The 22414-nt window shown below is 42.0% G+C and overlaps 1 protein-coding gene across 1 annotated transcript in view; it reads right to left on the bottom strand.

Annotated features, from left to right (window-relative positions):
* Positions 1-17799: 17799 nt before the first annotated feature.
* The window catches only part of DDX18 (DEAD-box helicase 18), a 44935-nt gene continuing 40320 nt past the window's right edge, over positions 17800-22414 (bottom strand). The window contains exon 14 of the mRNA XM_033946512.1: positions 17800-19466. Coding sequence (XP_033802403.1) covers positions 19321-19466 — 146 coding nt within the window. The 3' untranslated portion in view covers positions 17800-19320. The remainder of the gene's footprint in view (positions 19467-22414) is intronic.

Here is a 22414-nt window from a genome sequence, read left to right as displayed (position 1 = left end):
TGTTACACCCAATATCTTCATTGTAGATTGAATAGGGTAACTAAATTTATTGATGAAGAGTGATGTTTTGGTGTCAAGTGGGCGTGGGGAGGCTACGAAAAATTTTGTTTTTTCTGAGTTGAGTCTCAGTCTGAATTCAGACATCCACTGCTCCATCAGATTTAGTACTTCTGTTGCCTTGGGAGTAGCTTCCAAGAGAGTTAGCGAATGGGATGATGATCGTGAAGTCATCTGCGTAACTGAATAATTTTAGCCCCAGCTGGGTTAATTGCGCTCCTAATGAGGACATGTAAACATTGAAAAGCAGTGGGTAAAGTGGTGACCCCTGTGGTATGCCGAATGGATTGCTCCAGGTATCAGAGAGATCGTAATTGAAATGTACCTGATAGGTGTGTGACAAGGAAACCCCGAAACCAGTCTAAGACCTCTTCCCTGATACCAATTGCATCTAAGCATTGTAGTAATTTCCCATGGTTCACCAAGTCAAAGGCAGAGCTCATATCGAATTGCATGATCAGGGCATTAAGGCCCTTACTGAACAAGAGATGCAGATTATCTAAGATAGCCGTAATTACTGTCTCAGTGCTGAACAAAGGTCTAAAACCAGATTGAGTCTCATGTAGGAGAGATAATTGATCAAGATATTTCATCAATTGGGTATGTATCAATCCTTCCATGATTTTTACAATAAATGGGATGGATGCTACTGGTCTATAGTTGGTTACTAGTGCTAATGATTCTTTACTATTTTTTGGAATTGGGGTTATTATTATGTGACCATTATTAGTGAGGAATTTTCCATTTGTTAGTTGTTAGTTTATTGGTTAGGTAATTCAGCAAGGATAGTTTAAAGTTTAATGGAGCTGCCTTCATAATTTCTGGGGGACATGAGTCCAAAACACAGTATGATTTAGAGTATTTGTTGTATAATTTAATATAATTATTCCATTCTAAGTCTTGAAAGGAACTCCAGATTATGTCCGCTGGTATTTCATTTTCTTGTGTGATAGCTGTTTGGTGTTCATTGATGTCATTTGTTGAACAGTTGTTTCTTAGTTTTTTAATTTTTGAGTCGAAATGCTGTGCTAACTCATTTGCTGAAGGTGGTTTAATATTGTGCACATGTTGAGTGTGGTGTGTGGTGTCAAATAAATTCATAACCAAGTTGAACAGCTCTTTTGTATTGATTCCTTTTGAGCTAGATAAGTCAATTTTAGAAGAGTAAAATGCTTTACGTTTGTCTTTTATCAGTTGTTTGTAGATTTTTATATTGGATCTCCAGTTGTTCCGGCCTGACAATTTTCCTGTTTTTTTCCAAATTCTTTCTAGTCTTACTAGTTGTTTCATTTTTAGAAGTTCGGAGTCAAACCATTTGTTATATTTATTTGCGCAGCTTTTGCTGTTTCGTTTAAGGGCAATTTTATCTAAAATGGCTGTGCTAGTTTTCATACAGTAATCCCAAAAGTCGACTTCTTCTCCTATCTCCGCTTGTAGTTCATATTGTGACCAATATTCCTCTGGATTGATATGACCCCTTGTGAGATGTTCTCTTTTTATCCTTGGATGGATGTGTTTTAGATTTTGAATGAGTCCAGATTAACTTGAAATAATAAGTAAAATGGTCAGACCAGATATCGTGACACCAAGTGCCATCAGGTAGAGAGATGGAAGGGTCTGAAATCTCCTTTGTGGACATAGCTACCACATCTAAGTGACCTACTTTTTCGTGTGTTTGTGTGGGAAAAGGGAGTTTGTAGTTAAGCAAAGATAGAAAGTTTTTAAATTCTTTCGCATCTGGGTTGTCCTCTTCATCTAGATGTAAGTTTATGTCACCTGCGATGATATTATATGAAGGAGTAATTGAATTATGTAGCACAAATTCGCAAAAGTCCTTTTTGGCTTTTGGCCAGCTTTTCGGTGGGACATAGAATAAAATGAAAGAGAGGGATTCTTCTAGTTCCTTATTGCTAATTTTACAGGCTAATATTTCTAACTGATTGGTCATTTTGGAATCCAATAGTTCAAATTCAAATCCTTCCTTAAGAATAATTGCTAATCCTCCCCCTTTTCTTCCATCACGGTTTAGTGTAAGAATTTTAAAGTTATCTGGTAGGAGATCAATTATTATTGGATCTTCTTCAGACAATAGCCATGTTTCCGTTAGAAAAAGACAGTCTATTTGCTTGCTGATGATCCAATCTTTAATTAAAAAAGCTTTATTCCTGACAGATCTAGTGTTAAGATATGCACAGGGAATAGAAGTGGATGTGATAGTTTTCGTAGATGTAGTGGTTCTGATGGGTTTTACTTCCCTTGTCTTTTTTTAAGGGTACGTTGATGTCTTCCTTTATTTGAGATAACATTAATCTGATTTGCCCTATCTTCAGGGGTGATATGATAGAGAACTATAAAATACTGAGTGGAGTGGAACCGGTAGATATGAATCACTTGTTTACTCTTTTTAAAATACTAGGACTAGGGGCATGCAATGAAGCTATTAGATAGTAGATTTAAAACAAACCAGAGAAAATATTTCTTTGCACAACATGTAATTAAACTCTGGATGTTGTTGCTGGAGAATGTGGTGAAATCAGTTAGTTTAGCGGGGGTTTAAAAAAGGTTTCTGAAAGGGAAGTCCATAGGCAACTATTGAGATGTCTTGGGGAAATCCACTGCTTATTCCTAGGAAAAGCAAGATAAAATCTGTTTTACTACTTGGGATCTAGATAGGTACTTGAGACCTGGGTTGGCCACTGTTTGAAAAAGGATACTGGGTTTGATGGACCTTCGGTCTGTCCCAGTATAGCAATGCTTATGTTCAAGTATAGGACAATCAAGCCATTGTGACATCACTGATGAGTTTGGCTCTTAGACACTGGTGGAATGAGGCATTATGACATCACAATCTCAGCTTTAGAATGTTGCTACTCTTTGGGTTTCTACCAGGTACTTGGGACCTGGGTTGGTCACTGTTGGAAACAGGAAACAGGGCTTGATGGACCTTTGGTCTGTCCCGGCATAGTAATTCTTAAGTTATGTTACCATGTCTTATAAGGTGTATCCTTTTTTATATATGGTGCATTTTCTTTACCCAGGAGATCTAGTTTATACTTGCCATGAATACTTTTATATTCAGAGGAACCCTTTAACAAGACATACAAATTTGATTTTAGAAAATGAGATGCTACATCTGAGAAATGCATGTATTTGGAATTATTTATGCATTTTTGTGCAAGACAAACTTAATTAAAATAGCCAGTTTTATGCCAAAAACATCAGTGGGATGCCTTTACAACATAATGTCATTCAACAATACCAGATTACACCTGAGATAAAGGCTAATAAAACACGACAAAGAAAAATCCTTCACAAAACAAACACCCTGCCTTCTTTATATGCAAAGCAATCACCAAGCCTAATTAGTTGAACACTATGAGATATATTTTCCTGGTATTAAGCCACAGCAGCAGACTATTTTTTTTGCATAGCAGAAAAATCTCCCCCCCCCCCTCTTTTATCAAACCGTAGCATGGTTTTTAGTGTTGGAGATGTTACCGCTGTAGCCGGCGCTAAATACTGCGTTATGGCAGTGGCGTACCTAGCATATGTGACACCCGGGGCCCATCATTTTTTGACACCCCCCCCCATCTGTATGAAAAACATGATTTTTAGTAACAATCCACACGTCACACATGAATATCTAGGAAAAGGCAGCATCTTACATACTACAGTGAGCAGTACATCAATAAACCCATCTCACCTAAAGCAAAAAAAAAAAAAAATAAATATAATTTTTTTCTACCTTGACTTCTCTGGTTTCTGCTTTCCTCATCTTTTTGTCACTCTCTTCCTTTCATCCACTGTCTACCCTCTCTCTGCCCCTTCTATATGGCATCTTCTCTCTTTCTATTCCTGTTCTAGAAACTTTATGCATCCCCCTTCCATTTCTCCCTTCACCCCCATTAGTCTGACATCCATCTTCCTCCCTTCCCTCTTCCAATGGTCTGGCTCTCTCCTCTTCTTCCCTTCCTTCTCCCACACCCACATGGTCTGGTATTTCACTCTCTCCTCTCCCTTCCCCCCACTTCCATCAGCATCTGCCCCTTTCTCTCCCTCCACCACGCTTCCATACTACCCTGACCCCCTTTCTCACCCCTCACCATGATTCCATACCACCCTGACCCCCTCTCTCACCCTTCACCATGATTCCATACCACCCTGACCCCCTTTTGTCACACTTCACCATGATTCCATACCACCCTGAACCCCCTTTATCACCATTCAGCATGATTCCATACCACCCTGACCCCCTCTCTCACCCTTCACCATGATTCCATACCACCCTGACCCCCTTTTGTCACACTTCACCATGATTCCATACCATCCTGACCTCCCTTTGTCACCCTCCACACCCTTCCATACCACCCTGATTCCCCTTTCTCACCCTTCACCATGTTTCTATACCACCCTGACCCCCTCTCACCCTTCACCATGATTCCATACCACCCTGACCACCCTGTCACCCTCCACACTCTTCCTTACCACCCTGACCCCCTTTCTCACCCTTCACCATGTTTACATACTACCCTGACTCCCCTTTCTTACCCTTCACCATGATTCCATACCACCCTGACCCCTTTGTCACCCTTCAGCATGATTCCATACCACCCTGACTCCCCTTTCTCACCCTTCACCATGTTTCCAAACCACCCTGACCCCCTTTCTCATCCTCCACACCCTTCCATACCACCCTGTCCCCCTTTCTCACTCTTCACCATGATTCCATATCACCCTGACCCCCCCTTTGTCACCCTTCACCATGATTCCATACCACCCTGACCCCCTTTGTCACCCTTCACCATGATTCCATACCACCCTGACCCCCTTTGTCACCCTTCACCATGATTCCATACCACCCTGAACCCCCTTTATCACCATTCAGCATGATTCCATACCACCCTGACCCCCTTTGTCACCCTTCACCATGATTCCATACCACCCTGACCCCCTTTTGTCACACTTCACCATGATTCCATACCATCCTGACCTCCCTTTGTCACCCTCCACACCCTTCCATACCACCCTGATTCCCCTTTCTCACCCTTCACCATGTTTCTATACCACCCTGACCCCCTCTCACTCTTCACCATGATTCCATACCACCCTGTCACCCTCCACACTCTTCCATACCACCCTGACCCCCTTTCTCACCCTTCACCAAGTTTACATACTACCCTGACCCCCCTTTCTTACCCTTCACCATGATTCCATACCACCCTGACCCCTTTGTCACCCTTCAGCATGATTCCATATCACCCTGACTCCCCTTTCTCACCCTTCACCATGTTTCCAAAACACCCTGACCCCCTTTCTCATCCTCCACACCCTTCCATACCACCCTGTCCCCCTTTCTCACTCTTCACCATGATTCCATATCACCCTGACCCCCCCTTTGTCACCCTTCACCATGATTCCATACCACCCTGACCCCCTTTGTCACCCTTCACCATGATTCCATATCACCCTGACCCCATTTGTCACCCTTCACCATGATTCCATACCACCCTGAACCCCCTTTATCACCATTCAGCATGATTTCATACCACCCTGACTCCCTTTCTCACCCTCCACACCTTTCCATGTCACCCTGACCTCCTTTCACCACCCTACTATGCTCCTTTCTTTCTCCATCCCAAAGGTCCCACGATGACTGCTTTTGCTCTGGATGGAAGAGCTAAGTGACATCGGAGGGGGCTGGGCCGGCAGACGCAGTTAGTTGCAGCAAGATCCTGCGATGACAGCGGCTGCTGGTCCACCCCATTCCCCCCGACGTCACTTACCTCTTCTGGAACAGAGGCAGTAGACGGCGCAGTTCACTTTAGCATGGCTGCCGACTCTGCTTTAAGTACGGCAGCCGTGCCTAGATGCTGTTTGCAGCAGCGCGGGAGGTTCCGGATCCGGCCGGCTGTGCACCCCCTTGGAGCATGCTCCCAGGGCAGATGCACCCCCCCCACCCTTGGCACGCCACTGCGTTACGGTTTTGTAAAAGGAGGGATTTATTTTGCTTATGCCTTCAAGCAGCAAGCTTAGCTAAACTTTAGGCTGTTTAGGAGTGAAAACCTCACCTTCATTTTCTTGGAAGCTATAGTAAAGAGGACATTACACAACTCAACTGTGCTCCCACCCTTTATTTGGTTATCTAAGTTTTCAGAAGAATGTCTAATGACACAAATCTATGAATTGCTAATGTAATGTCTTTGTGCAGTATTTCATGCTTAATTTAGGTTCTGTCCAGTGTTAACCCTGCTGCTAGTCAAGGGCAGTGGCATAATCTCTTTTCCCTATTCTCCTTCCCCTGCCTCTGTCATCCTACTGCTTCTTGACCAGGTAATCAGTGCTGGGATCATTCAGTAGAGGCCTACTCTGAAGCCTACCACATTATGACCTAGCCTAGTCATTCCAGTCTGCTTTACCAACTAATCCCTCTTTTTTAGTCATCCTAGTTACTGGTTCAGTCCAATCACCTTAGTCATCTTGAACCAGTTTTCCAGATTTACTGAGGGTTAAACCTGAGCCCAACATTCCTCCTCTTGAGAATAAACTGTAGAAATCAAACTTCTAAGACAGGAGTATGGAACTCTGGTCCTCGGGAGCCATATTCCAGTTGGGTTTTCAAGATTTCCCCCATGAATATGCATGAGATCTATTTATATGCACTGCTTTCAATGCATATTCATGGGGGAAATCCCAAAAACCCAACTGGAATACAGCTCTCAAGGACTGGAGTGCCTTACCCCTGTTCTAATACTTCATTGAAAAATCAATCCAAGATAATCCCAAAAGGCTCATAATCAGCCAAAGGTCCTTCCTCAGAGGCCTCTTTACTATTAGAGCGAGGAAATTATCACTAAACAAAATGTAATCCCTTGATCTTTTGTATCAGTTCCAAGGTCTACCTCAAAAATGGTTAGCTCTTGAAGTCTTAAAAGTTCTTTTTTTTTGCCATTGTGCAAGACTTGCTTGACCCCATTTGATCATGATTGGCGTGTGTTTGCTTTATACCTTAACCACCATGGACCCCTGAGGAAGGCGTGTTATCCGAAACACGGACCGTGTCGGGTCCCTTGGTTGGTCATAAGTTGTATATGTTAGTGCATTTACTAATAAACAACGTCTGCATCTTGAACATTATCTGCAGTCTGTTCGTTGTTTTCTGGTTAAAAGTTCCCAGAACAGCACAAAAAGAGCCTTTCAATCAGCAGTTTCTCCATAGGCAAATATATGCAAATCAGAATTCGGTTTGGGCAGATGAAAACAAATCAGTCAACTCTCATGCTCAGGAAATCAATTCATGTCAGTGTTGAGGGCTTGACTCTTCCTGCCACCTCCCACATAGCCTTTTCTGTCTAGCTATATCCACCTGCTGGCAGGAATCTAATTACTCACCCTAATATTACAAATGGACTGCACAAACCTCACTTTAGAGCTAGGTTACATTTGTATATGTTTTCTCTCTGAGAAAATTCTTAAGAACATAAGATTTCCTGCTGCTGGGTCAGACCAGTGGTCTATCGTGCACAGCAGTCCGCCCACATGGTGGCTCTTAGGTCAAAGACCAGTGCCCTATTTGAGTCTAGCCTTACTTGGTATGTTCTGTTCCAGTAGAAACTTATTCAACCTTGTCTTGAATCCCTGAAGGGTGCTTTCCTCCAGAAGAGCGTTCCAGGTTTCTACCACTCTCTGAGCGAAGAACTTCCTTACATTTGTACAGAATTTTTTCCCTTTTAACTTTAGTAGTGCTCTCTAGTTCTCTTCACCTTGTAGAGGGTAAACAAACTCTTTTTATCTACTAAGTCAATTCCCTTCAATATCTTGAATGTTTTGATCATGCGCCCTCTCAAACTTTGGGGATCAGAATCAGTCCTTAAGCCTGAGCACAGAGAATACAGGACTAAGAGATTGTTCTCTGTGCTAGGGCTTTAGGACTGATTCCGATTCCAGAAGTTAGGTAATTGTATTTTGCTTATTGGCCGACCCCTGATACAGGTGCTTTATGCTGAACCATGGCTCATGTTGGGTCAATAAAGAGAAGTTCCTGTTCCTTGTGGCCCTTAGTGAGTTTTTCAAGGGAGAAGAGGCCCAGTTTCTCTAGCCTCTCGTTGTATGGCAACTACCCCAATCCCTTAACCATTTTTGTCGCTCTTCTTTGGACGCTTTTGAGTAGTACTATGTCCTTTTTCATGTATGGTGACCAGTGTTGGACACAGTGTTCCAGGTGGGGGCATACAATGGCCCAGTACAACAGCATGATAACCTTTTCAGATCTGTTTGTGATCCCCTTCTTAATCATTCCTAGCATTGTGTTTGCCCTTTTCACCGCCGCCACGCATTGGGTGGACGGTTTCAGTGACTTGTCTACAAGTACTCCCAAGTCTCTTTCCTGGGGGCTCTCTCCGAGTATAGCACCGGGCATCCTGTATTCGTGCATATGATTTTTGTTACCGACATGCATCACCTTACACTTATCCACGTTGAACCTCATTTGCCATTTCATGACCCATTCCTCGAGCGTATTTATGTCTCTTTGTAGGTCTTTGTAATCCTTCTGTGTCCTCACTACTCTGAATAACTTTGTATTGTCTGCAAATTTAATCACCTCACTCGGGCCAATTTCTAGGTCGTTTATAAATATGTTGAAGAGCACAGGCCCCAGCACCGAACCCCGCGGCCCTCCACTCGTGACGCTTTTCCAGTCCAAGTATTGTCCATTCACCCCCACTCTCTGTTTCCTATCCGCCAACCAATTTTTAATTCACGTGAGTATATCACCCTCGATTCCATGGCTCACAATTTTTCGAAGTAGATGTTCATGCAGAACCTTGTCGAGCGGCTTCTGAAAATCTAGATAGACGATGTCGACCAGGTCACCCTTGTCTATCTGCCCATTTACTCCTTCGAAGAAGTGCAGTAAGTTTGCCAAGCAAGATCTTCCTTTGCTGAAGCCATGCTGGCTGGTTCTCATCAGTTTGTGTCCGTCAAGGTGATCGATGATGCGGTCCTTTATTAGGAAACCCCACTCCCTGTGATGTGTTATATATCTCGACATTCACTCTCCCTTGAATCATTTCCTAATAGGGCAAATTATTTACATCTATACTACATTTCATGGACTACCTGGCTAGTTAGGGTTTCAGGATATCTACAATGAATATGTATGAGATGTATTAACATACACTTCCTCCATTAAAGGCAAGTATTTTTCATACATTTTTATCAGGTATCCTGAAAACCCAACTTGCTAGGTGATCTCTCAGGACTGGGTTGAAAATCTCTGCAAGAGAGCAATGCGGGAGTCCAGTTTGTTTGGGATGTACACCTCACACAACTCAACATATAGGTAGATTATATGACTAAATTCTTGGTTCAGCTATTAATGAATCACATGGGTGGTGGGAAGGTTTCACAAAAACAAAACATGGAGAGATTCTCAGTTTCTCCTGGTCCTTCAGTATGAAAGTTCAAGAGTAGGTACTTGTTTGCTCCCTGGTATACTAATGAGTCTTTCTTCCAGCTATTCTGCTAACGGGCTGACAATCTCACAGGAGTAGCCTAACGATTAGTGCAGTTGGCTGGGCAAGGAAAAGAGGTTCGATTCCCACTGTAGCATGGTGAGTTGACCCTTAGCGTTAGTACTGTGAAACTACCACTAGGGTGGCTGGCACCATTTTGAACCCAGCACCAGCAAGGGACAGGAGCAACAGGGGATTATTCCTGCTCTGACCAACTAGGCTTCAGGGAACCATTACTTGGGGGGGGGGGGTGAGGGAGGGGATGTCGTCAGGGTTTTCAGGAGTCTTAGGGAGTTTAAAGTGAATGGAAGCTCTTCAGTGGGTAGGGGTTTGTGATGTGGGAAGGCCTTGGAAAGGAGGCGGGATACTAGGGGAGTACAAAGCTTTTTTTCAGGTGCCGCCCAGGAGCATCAAGCCATGGCTTTGCAGCCTGATGCTCCCGAGACGGAAGAATACTTCTAGCATTGTGCTGGTGGTATTTTTCCAGCAATAACAAAGATTTGTGATGTTCACTTAGGGGTACCAGATTTTCCGTCTGGAAAATCTGGACCCCCCCTAAACCTGCCCCCAAGCCCACCCCAGCCCCACCTCCACCTCCAATCCCACCCTAGCCCCGCCCCACATTGTCTGTTCTCATTGGGCAGCACATCCGCGCATGTGCAGATGCCCTCCTGCATGAAGGAAAGCTTTTCAAAACCCGGACAAAGTTCTGAAAAGCCGTCTGGATCCCCGGACATGCCCTCAAAAGGAGGACATGTCCAGGGAAGTACGGACATCTGGTAATCCTCTGTTCACTGCAAGCCGTATTAACCCTTTAGATGGCATTGTTGCTCAGAAACAACAAGTGTTTTCTATGGCTCTTACGGGAGATCTGCGTCTTCAAATGCTGGTTACTTGGCACGGTTGCTCTCGGTCAATATCAAGTTACGTAAAGCAGCCGTCTCATCATCTGCCAACTAAAGGGTTAAATTTCTGTAATAATAAGCTGTTTTGCATCTCATTACTATGTAGTCTGTGGTACCTTCAATTACTGTGTGTTAGTGCCCACATTATGGTTATATCACACCTTAATAACTACCCCTTTAATTGACTTCACATAGGTTAATTCACTATAGCTATATTTGCTGTATATCATCTTCAGTGAATATCTTCAAAAAGGTGGTTAATAAGTCCCAAATAAATAAACTTTAAATCTATTTTGCATGTACTAAATTCTTTAAGGCATGTGAACAAACTGTGTATGCTTAATCAATACTAGTGCATAGTTATTAGGCCCCACTGGGAATAATGGAACATTCGAACACAAGGCCCTTCAATTATAAGCTGTTTAGGGACAGGCAAATAGCGACGGACCCTGAATGTAACACACCTTGAGCTAGAAATGAAAAAGGCAAAGCTAAATCCATATCAACTCAATATGTTAGTTCCTTTCTCTCCTCTCTCTCTCTTTGGTTAAGCTTCCAATTATGAATTGGACTTGCGAATAGGACTGCCACATCTCATTCCCAGGCACTCGAGACAAAAATATCATACAGAACTGAATGGATTAGAAAAGAGCTTTTAATCAATAAAATGTGGCATGACCTTCGTCAAGCAGGAAAGGCATGCTGCAGGTCCTGTGGGAAATTAGTTTCTGGGCTACTTTTGTGAGCTAGGTTCTTTGACCTGTGCAATTCCCAGCTCTCTGTCTTTAATGAATATATGAATGTGGCTGCTGTGTTTTCCGTTTGGCTTATGGAATGGGGGTAAAAACTTTCTTACTTATTGATTGATATTATTCATTGCTATTTTGGAATTAGGTTTATTCACTGTATAAGCACAAAATTGGGGCACCCGATGATGGTGTGTGGCTAAAAAGGTGTTGTTGTTGGTTTTTTTTTTTTGCCTAAGGCTTTTGTAAGCAATTGAGTGGGTCTATTGTACACCCCCTTCTGAGCTTATTATCCTTAGGGGTCCTTTTACTAAGGCATTTTAGTGCATCTTAGCGCGCACTAAAAGCTAACGTGTGCTAACGCTCTATTATATCCTATGGACGCATTGCCGCGTGCTAAGACACACTAGCATGCCTTGGTAAAAAGACCCCTATGTTCACCATTAATATTTTCTAATATTATTTTTCAAATATTGTGGTATTTAGTATAGAAAGTTTTTGCCCCAAGCCTGTCTTTCCCAATAAGCATATATTTGTTTGCTTTGAAGTACCATTGTGCTTGTGTTGGGGTGTTTTTCTGTGCTATTTATAACTCTCTCTACATTCAGCTTTTAACTTTGATGTCACCTAAACTAAACTAAAGCTTAACTTTATAAACCGGGTCATCAACCTAAGGAAGCTTGACTCGGTTTGCAACAATTAAATAAGAACTGAAAGAAATAAAAATAGAGGTTTCAAGAGAGAATTAATTTTCAAAATGTTTAGCAAATAGAAAAGTTTTTAGAAATTTACGAAAAGATTGGAATAGACTGGGGCTCCTCAACTTTAAGGGGAGTTCATTCCATAGTTGCAAAAGTTTAAAAAACAAAGATTGACTAAAAATTAGAGAATGACATGGGGAAAAAATCTGTTCCCGTCACTGCCTCGTCCCAGTCCCACTGTCCCCTTCACCATCACCGCCATCCCCTTCACCGCCCCATCTCCAACCCCACAGCACCCATACAAGCTTCAGTACTGCAATATTTAGCTTATTCCTTCCTTATAAATCAAAATTCTGGCTGCTGAACTGGAGAAAGAGATGTTCAGCTGGCAGGGCTTTGTTTATACATTTTTATCAACACAACTAATATACTACTTTATCCTAAAGCAAAAAAAAAAAGAAAAAGAAAATAAATATAATTTTTTTTCTACCTTTGTTGTCTGGTTTCTGCTTTCCTCATCTTCTCATTCAATTCCTTCCATCCACTGTCTGTCTTCTCTCTGCACCTTCCATTTGCTCTGTTACTGTGCCTGTCCCTTCAAACCCCCCCCCCCAAAATTGGTCTGGTACCCATCTTCTTCCCTCCATTCCCCCATAGTCTGGCAACTCTGTCTTCTTCCCTTCCAGCGTCTTCTCCCCACTCTCTCTTCCCCATTCCCTTCAGCATCTTCTCCCCACTCTTGTCATTCCCATTTCCCTTCAGCGTCTTCTCCCCACTCTCTCTTCCCCATTTCCCAGCATTTTCTCCCCACTTCCTCCACCCCACCTTCCCCAGGTCCCTTCAGCGTGTTTTTCTCCAGTCCACCTTTCTTCCCCCCCCCCCGCCTCTTACCTTCGCTGCAGGCAATTTCTAAATATGTTTCCTACCAGCAGCCGGAGTGTTAAAATCACGTGTGGCTGCAGGAAAGGTCGTCTCTGATGCAACTTCCGGTTGTGTCAAAGATGACCTTTAAGGCAGCCACATGTGATTTCAATGCTCCGGCTGCTGGTAAAGAAGCACATTTAAAGAAATTCCCTACCGCAAAGGTAAGGCAGGGAGGGAGATGCGATCGGGCTCAGGCAGTGGCGATCTGAATGGAGGGAGGGAGATGCTTGGGTGATCGGGCTCAGGCAGCGGCGGTGATCAGGATGGAGGGAGGGAGATGCTTCGGCGGCGGTCAGGCAACGGCTATCAGTATGGAGGGAGAGAGCGTGATCGGTGACCGCGTGAGTTCCCTCCCTTCACTGCGGAGACAAAGCCATTCACTGCTCCAGTACCTGTGGCAACCACTTCCTTTCTCTCCCTCATTTCGGCAGATTACCCGCAGCTAACCGCAGGTAACAACCACCGTGTCATTCTCTACTAAAAATCTTAACTCCTTTAATTCCTTTTCTGGGGAGAGATCATGAAGGGCATAGAGAGTAGAGAGGGACCAATTCTTCAAACTTTCAAATAATAAAAGAACAAGAGGGCATTCAGAAAAGTTGAAAGGGGACAGATTCAAAACGAATGCTAGGAAGTTCTTCTTTACCCAACGTGTGGTGGACACCTGGAATGCGCTTTCAGAGAGTGTAATAAGGCAGAGTATGGTACTGGGGTTCAAGAAAGGATTGGACAATTTCCTGCTGGAAAAGGGGATAGAGGAGTATAGATAGAGGATTACTGCACAGGTCCTGGACCTGTTGGGCCGCTGTGTGAGCGGACTGCTGAGCACAATGGACCTCAGGTCTGACCCAGCAGAGGCATTGCTTATGTTCTTATGTTTGAATTGTTGGATTCTTCTTGCAAAGGAGAATCTGGAGGCTGTTATAAGGGAAAACACCTTTCAGGGATTCAAGCCAAAGTTAGACAAGTTCCTGCTGAACTGGAACGTATGCAGGTAGGGCTGGTCTCAGTAAGGGCACTGGTCTTTGACCTAGGGGCTGCCGCGAGAGCGGACTGCTGGGCACAATGGACCACTGGTCTGACCCAGCAGCGACAATTCTTATGTTCCATAATAAGGGAATGAGGGGAATGTTTTTGTTCAGGAGACACACACTGTGGTTAGGAGTTTGTTTTGTCCTGTGTGAGTGGAGTTCCTTTTATATAGATATTTTTATTATTGTAAACCGTATTGATCCACTTGATGGAAAATGGAGTATATTAAGTACTAATAAACTTAAGCGCTAAATTACAAAGACTAGTTACAGGGAAATACTTTTAAAACCTCGAAGTTACAGGGAAATACTTTTAAAACCAATAGGATGAAATTTTTTTTCACTCAGGAATAGTTAAGCTCTGGAACACATTGCCAGAGATTGTGGTAAGAGCGGATAGCATAGCTGGTTTCAAGAAAGGTTTGGACAAGTTCCTGGAGGAAAAGTCCATAGTCCGTTATTGAGAAAGAAATGGGGGAAGCCACTGCTTGCCCTGGATCGGTAGCATGGAATATTGAAACACCTTGGGTTTTGGCCAAGTACTAGTGACCTGGATTGGCCAAGTTTATTCATATTGTTTGATTAAACGCTTATCCAGAAGTACAAAGTGTTGTACAAATAGTAAAAATAAAAGGACATTAACATTTTAAGAAATTAAATGTACATAATTCATTACAGGACAGGTTACCGGACTTGATGGACCATTGGTCTGACCCAGTAAGGCTATTATGTTCTTATGTTACAATTCAAGTACTGTTCAGTATATTACAGAATGCTTCATATACAGTACTTTTTCACCGCACTCCAGGATGATGTCATTTGGGAGGTGGAGCCAGCAACATAAAAATCGCAAATAATCAAAGTCGCGAGTGCTGAACCTGCGCACACGGAGGGGGACCTGTACAGTGAAAAAAAAAATCACAAAGGGCCACAAGGAACAGGAACTTCTCTTTATTGACCCAACATGAGCCATGGTTCAGCATAAAGCACCTGTATCAGGGGGTCGGCCAATAAGCAAAATACAATTACCTAACTTCTGGAATCAGAATGAGTCCTAAAGCCCGAGCACAGAGAACAATCTCTTAGTCCTGTATTCTCTGTGCTCAGGCTTAAGGATCGATTCGTATCCCCAAAGTTTGGTAATTATAGTTTGTTTATTGGCCAACCCCTGCTGCAGGCCTTGTATGCCGAAAAATGGCTTGTCAAGTGCCTATTCATTGAGGCCCTTTGTACTTTTTGCGCTGTATTTAAATACCGGCTTAAATACGCTGGCTACTTATTTCTATAGCAGACAAATATGTACGTGAGAATCTCTGCTCTTTCATCTTTTTCTGAGTCTGTTAGCATTGTTAATCCAAGCAGCTGGCATTTTCTTCATTTTTTTTTCTACTGGTACTATGAGATGAACAAAACACTGTACACTAAACCTGTATGAGAAAGTTCTTGCTCGAAAGACCTTATAATCTAATCAGAACAGGCAGATGATATCCAACTCCTGGTATATGTGGATCCCACTAAACCAGACCTAATTTTAATGCTAATTTACACAAAATTATTTTGTGGATGGAAGACCATTATCTATAATTAAATCCTCAAGCGTCTAAGGCTATCTGGGTAACCGGCTCTCTCTCAGTTCCAATGTCAGCACCCCAGTTAAGACACACTTTACCAAAAGAGTTCCTCTCTAAAACATTTAGGAGTTACGTTAGACTCTTAGCAATCTTTTGACTCTCATATTGCATCTTTATTTAGAGGCTGTTTGTTTGCTGTGCCCGATTAGAAAGGACATCCTTGCATAACCTTGTTTACACTTTGGTTTTAAGTAGACTGGTTAACGCAAATTCCCAAGCTAATGGCCTCCTTAAGTTCATGATTGCTAAAAGTCAAACAATTTAGAGATTAGCAATTAAGGTTGTGGCAGGAGCCAGGCGGTATGATAGGGCTTCACCCTAATTCCCATTAGTTACCACTATTAATGGACGCTCACTGGCTACCAATTGGTCACAGGATTTTGTTTAAAATAATGCTTCTCATTTTCAAGACCTTAGCATCAAGCAAACCACAATTTATTTCTAGATCACTCATTCCATATAAAACCCAACGCTCACTGCGATCATCAGATCAAAACCTACTTTCAGTACCATCTTTAAAAATCATAGGGACAAGAAGATTAGATATGTTCACCGTGACAGGACCACAATGGTGGAATGCCCTCCCCCAGTATATCAGAACCGAACACGATATTGTTACATTTAAAAAACTTCTAAAAACTTACTTATTCAAAGATGCTTTTAATTCTTGATATTTTTACTGGTTTTAGGGTTACTCCTTGCATTGTGCTTTGGTATTTTTGTCCCCTTCCTTTTGTGTTTCCCTTTTTTAACCATACCCAACATTGTAACTTTTAAACTCCTTTCCTTTCCCCTTATGTACGTTTTTACAGTAGTTATATTGTTAATGTGTTAACTGCTTCGTTTTCTTTATTTAGACCATGTACATTGCCTAGCAATTTAAATAGGCGATTTATCAAATGCTGAATAAACTTTTATTGTGAGAATTGAGATTGGAGCTTTAACTCAAAGTTTTTGATGTTGTAGTCACAATATCTGGCTAATCTCCCGATTCCTCACTGTTCATTGTATACATTAAGATCTCAGAATAGACTGGTCATTTCATCTTCAGTAAGAGCAAGTTAGAAAAAAATGCTGATTCATGAGTTGAATTTAAGTTGGCTCCTGCTTTTATGAAATTGTTTTTTTTAAGGAAGAACTAAAAAACTATTTTTTTTACTTTGGCATTTTCATAGTGTTAAAATTCAGGTTAACTGAAGGTTAAAGATTGATCTAGTTTTGATTATGATCCTTATGTTACACCCGTAAACTCAGTTTATATTTACTCTAAAATTTGATACACTACCTTTTCTAACAATAAAATTCTGAATAAAATATGAATGTAATTAGGATTTTAGTATTGTTTTGAGCCACTCATTGCTAACTGCCCTGATAGGCTTCTCCTGAAGAGCAGTATAGCAAACTTGAAATGTGTTTACAATCTGTTCAAGACAAACAGATCGTTTGAAACCTCAGCTTGATTTCGCAGTGGACCTTTATAGCAGGTAACGATGTGGGTTACCAGAATGGACTCTCAATTCTTTAGTGCAGAATGTAAAAAAAAAAAAAGAAAAGAACTAAAACTTACAATCCAGCTGCTTGTACATAATTGAAGCTACCAGTATTTCCTGAGGAGTCTGGAAACTGGGAGAGTAAGTTCAGCACTTGCTGAGGGTAATGCTGTCTTTTAATAAATTAACAGTACAAAACATGGGTGAACAACGTGATAAGGTGCAGTGCTCTTTACAAACATGCATCTGGCTAGATCATAAAGTATAGGGGCACCAGACATCTGAGAAAACCCACATATGCCCTTTTTTAAGAGGATGGTCCAGGTGCCTAGAGGGATTTCTAAAATGTGGCAGTTTGTCCAGGTTTTGGACATCAGGGCTGCGTCTGCACACGTTGACGTGATGACATCATATGCATGTGAAATCATCACGCCGACGTCCGTGCATGCAGTCACAGTCCCGGAGGCAGAATGCAGCGGAGCAACCGGGTGTCCTTTTTTTCAGAGGAAATCTGGCAACCCTAATAAAGTACTAACTACAGACTACTGTATATACTCGAATATAAGCTCAGGGGACTGGCCAGCTCATTTTCATAGGGAAATGGTCCGTGAAGATTTTTCTTTAACATTCATGTCAGCAGGATAACAAGAATACTTTGTACACATGTTGCGCTTTCAAGCAGGCACATAGTACATAGGTGAAAACCCTATGCATATTTTTTTTGCCCCCAATCTGTCTCTACCCCTTTCATTTTTAACCCATTCAGCAAAGTGGTAATGCTACATAGCCATGTAAAAATGGCTGAATGCTAACCTCATAAATGGTCATTTATTATATTTGCCTCAATAAATATTGCTATACAAAAAGTAATTTCAAAAGGTATTTAAATTGTATTGAGCAGATACATAAATATATAAAATGTTAACATCTTGGAAATAATTTGTGAAGAATTAACCTATCATTTATCTAATATCTGTACACAAATCTGTAAAGTTGAAAGTTGCAAATACATACAATCAGCAAAGTAACCCCACTCCCTTTTCTTTACAAAACTGTAGTGCGGTTTATAGCACCAGCCACAGTGGTAACAGCTCCGACGCTCATAGGAATTCTATGAGCGTCAGAGTTGTTACCCGCCATGGCCGGTGCTAAAAACCGCACTAAGGTACTTTGAAATTACACCAGGGAGGGCAGAAACTGGACTCACAGATGTAACAGATGAGGAGCCAGACAATGAAAGCAGAAAATGCAGCCACCAGGACAAGACAGAGAAGGCCCGATAGAGCCATCAAAGTGAGAGCAGGGAGAAGCTGAAAGAAGAGACTGGGATGGAAAAGGGGTAGAACATGGGGAAAAGCTAATTTGCTTTCTTTTTTTTTTTTTTTTTAGGAGAGGGTTAATCTATGAAAAAACAAACAATATGGGAGGAAAAATACCACCAAATTATGAAAACATTGTGATAAGAAACGGTTTCCCTTGGTCCAAAACCTTTTGGCTGGTGACCCATATTTCTACACTAACAACAGCGCTGAATCCCCGCCCATGCGGCGGGCGCGGGAAATGTGGCGTACGGAAGACCGCCTCGCCGGCGCCGCTCGGGGGCCCGAGTCCTTCTGATCGAGGCCCAGCCCGCGGACGGTGTTAGGCCGGTAGCGGGGGGCCGGGCTTAGTATCAGCAATTTTAGCAAGCACGTCCGTTAAGGCAAGCACAAGTAGCACACAGCACTTTAAGTTTAATGCATTTTATTCTCATCGCTGCTGGAGGTTAAGGAGTCTGCCGCCAAGTCCATTGAAGTCATTTCAAAGATAAGTGAAATTTATCTACTTATCTTTATATACAGTATTGTTTACCATATTATATAAATGGAGCAGGTTGGCAAAGGGACATTGAAGTGATATGATGGTCCCTAATATACCCCAGTTTGGCGAGATCACTGAATCTAAGGGTATTGGTCTGAATACTTCACAATAATTATATTTAATTTTATTTTATTTAAAATCATATAGCTGTGATTAACTTGAGAGTTGACCTATATTTCTAAACATTTTACCACCCATGACACTGAGCACAGTTGATTGAATTCTGAAAAATGTTACTATAGGTGATGCCTCTATATGCCTATAGTGTTACTCAAAATTTTACACACTACTAAATATGGGGATTTGTTATTGATGAAGAATAATTTCAAGATTTTCATCGTTAAAAACCTGAACCCTCCCTCCCATTATGCTGGTATAGTATATTTGCACTTCCATGAAATTTTTTTTTTTTTTGCTTCCACAGAAATAAAGATTCACATCCCTGTTTACAGCAGATATCAGGTCAGCGAGCAAACTGCCTCCGATCTGATTTGTTTTTGTTGATGTGTTTGAAGATCCTTGACTTCTGTACATTTTTGGATTTCTGGTAACCAAATCCTCCACCTCCGCCTCTCTTTTTCAGTTTCTGGCCTTTGCTGCTGTTTACATCTGAAAAGAAAGAGTCAAGGAAATCTGGAAGAATACAAGGCACTAAATTATGCAGTCCCTCATGGGTCTACAGGGAAGATATTTCTGCATTGAACTTCAAAATAGAAAAGAAACATCTAAACATTTTTTCTTTTCAAAGCATCCTTCCCTGTGTCAGTTTGCTTTTATGCAATGATTTCAGGTTGAGCTGTATATAAAAATATTCCTGCAAATGATAAATCAGGATTAAATATAGTATTTTGTCATTTTTAAATGGAACCATTAGCACAGATAGGATTCATAAACATTTTGTAGACATTATAGACAAATCTGTTCAGTCAACTGTGGTGTGAATGATCAAGTTCCAATTTTGGTGGTTTAAGAGATGGAACAATGGCTTCTGATAGGGAGATGTACCCTACTGTATTTGACCTCATTTAGTCTGTCAGATGAACCAACGCAAAGATGTGGCAATACGAGTTGCCAGAGGTACAGATGAGTCTAGAATTTGGAATTCTAGATCTATACCATAGCTTCTTCAACTCAGACAATTCCTTGACATAATCTCCCATTTGAACAAACTAAGGCCCGTTAGCATGCTAATATTTAACGCACCTTTGTAAAAGAGGGGGTTAGTTTTCAAAGTTCAGAAGCTTTACTTTCAAATGAGCCCCCTCTATACCCGTCTTAAAATATTTAACACTACTATGCACTTTTTGCCACTTCAGCTTGTCTGCGGTGTTCTTTGCTCACATGTTTAAAGACAATAGACTGTTCTCAGTCTAATTCTTTATATGTGAGTTTGCAAACCATTGGACCCCTGAGGAAGGCGTGTTCGCCGAAACACGGACTGTGTAGGGTCCGGTTGGATTTCTATCACTGTATTTTTTTATCATTGTACTTTTTAAATTGAATTTTCATGTTTTTATATGTCAGTGTATAATAAATTATCTCCAGAACATCTGCATCCACAGTTTTTTTGTTTTCATTGGAGGATTGTTTTCATTGTGGATTATTGGGTCTCCCCATTTTTCTTTATTGTGCCAAATGATCACCCACTATAATATCAGAAACACTTTCCCCGTTTCTAAGCACTAAGTCCAGTATCATCCTACATGAGTTCTATTCCCAATTTCTGGAACAGTTCTCCTTACAGAAATTCCAAGATCTTCCTACTTCTAGGATACCCCTCAATAGGGATACCCCAATGAAGATTTGGCATATTAAAATTTCCTAATAGTAGTACTTCACCTTTTACAGATATAAGTTGAATGTTGTCTATTTTCGTCCACTTCTTCTATCTGTGGAGGTCTGTACTTCAAACAAATATAAATATATTTCCCATTCCCTCTTTCCAGTTTGATCCACAGTGCCTCTTCCTTACCTTGCAATTGTGTGGCTTTAATATCTTTAACATATAATGCCCCCCTCCTCTTTTTCTTCCTACTCTGTCTTTCCTGAACAAATTATAACCCAGTATAACGACAATATATCCCAGTCATGGCTATCTGTGAACCACGTCTCTGTGATCACCACTAAATCCAATTTATCCTCTTCAATCACAACCTCTAGATCAAGAACCTTGTTTCCCATATTTAGAGCATTAGTATACAGTACTCTCCCCGATATTCGCAGGGGTTCCGTTCCAGGAATCCCCGCGAATGTTGAAAAACTGCAAATACGGTTTTTAGGCAGGGGAGACAGGAGAGGGCAGCTGGAGAGGCAGGAGAGGGCAGCCGGAGCTCCAGCGAGTGTAGGAAATCACTCGCTGTATTCTCTGACCACTTCTTTCTGTACTAAAGTCAGGCCTCACTAATCAGGAGTTGCGTGTCAAAGCAGCTCCTGATTGGTGAGGCCCGACTTTAGTATGGGAAGAGGCGGTCGGAGCATACAGTGAGTGATTTCCTTCACTCGCCGGCGCTCCGGCTGCCCTTTCCAGCCTGTCTAGCTGCCCTCTCCTGCCTAAACTAAACCTTAAGTTTATATACTGCATCATCTCCACGGAAGTAGAGCTCGGCACGGTTTACAAGAACTTAAAAATGAGAAAGGGTAGGAAAAGGTTTACATAAGTTTATAAATCGAGTGGAAAAGTAAGGGAAAATAAATTACATGTTAGAGAAGAGCCAGGTTTTTAGTTGCTTGCGGAATAAATGGAGGGAGCTCAGGTTCCGCAGCGGGATAGTAAGGTCATTCCAGAGATCTGTGATTTTGAAAAGAAGTGATTTTCCCAGTTTACCTGCGTGGAGAATACCATGTAGGGAGGGGAAGAATAGTTTTAATTTTTGGGCAGTCCTAGTGGAGTCAGGGCACGAGGAGTTGAAAGAAAGTGGGATTAGGGAAGGAAGGATGCCGTGAATAATCTTAAAAGCCAGGCAAGAGCATTTGAATTGGACTCTGGAAATCACTGGGAGCCAATGAAGATTGGACAGGAGTGGGGAGACGTGGTCAGATTTACGTTTTGCAAAAATCAGCTTGGCTGCCGTGTTCTGAATAAGCTGGAGGCTTTTTTTTGTTAAGCATAGGTAAATGGCATTACAATAGTCAAGTTTGGAGAGGATGATGGATTGGACAAGGACGGCGAAATGTTTTTGGCGGAAGAAGGGTCTTGCTTTCCTTAGCATGTGGAGGCTGAAAAAGCATGCCTCCCCCTTTGCGGTTGGAAAATACCGTGAATGACCAGGACCGCAAATTCGCGGGGGAGCACTGCATACTGCTTTCCAGACATTGCCCCTTTTTCTCATTTGTGTAAAGATATTTAGTGATTCACTTACCCAAGGGCCTGCAACTCTTGAGAAATGGGCTGAGTGGCACCAAGGAGGAGCGTGCTTTGGAGCTGCTTCTCGGTGCTGAGCGGCTTCCTGACTGGCTCCTGTGAATTCTTGTGAGAATTCGCAGGAGCCAGTCAGGAAGCCGCTCAGCACTAAGCAGCAGCTCCAAACCACACTCCTGCTCGGTGCTGCTCAGCGGCT

Source organism: Geotrypetes seraphini, chromosome 5 (genome assembly GCF_902459505.1).
Source record: "Geotrypetes seraphini chromosome 5, aGeoSer1.1, whole genome shotgun sequence".
In the NCBI taxonomy this organism is placed as follows: domain Eukaryota; kingdom Metazoa; phylum Chordata; class Amphibia; order Gymnophiona; family Dermophiidae; genus Geotrypetes; species Geotrypetes seraphini.
This window is presented reverse-complemented; position numbering and strand designations above follow the sequence as displayed.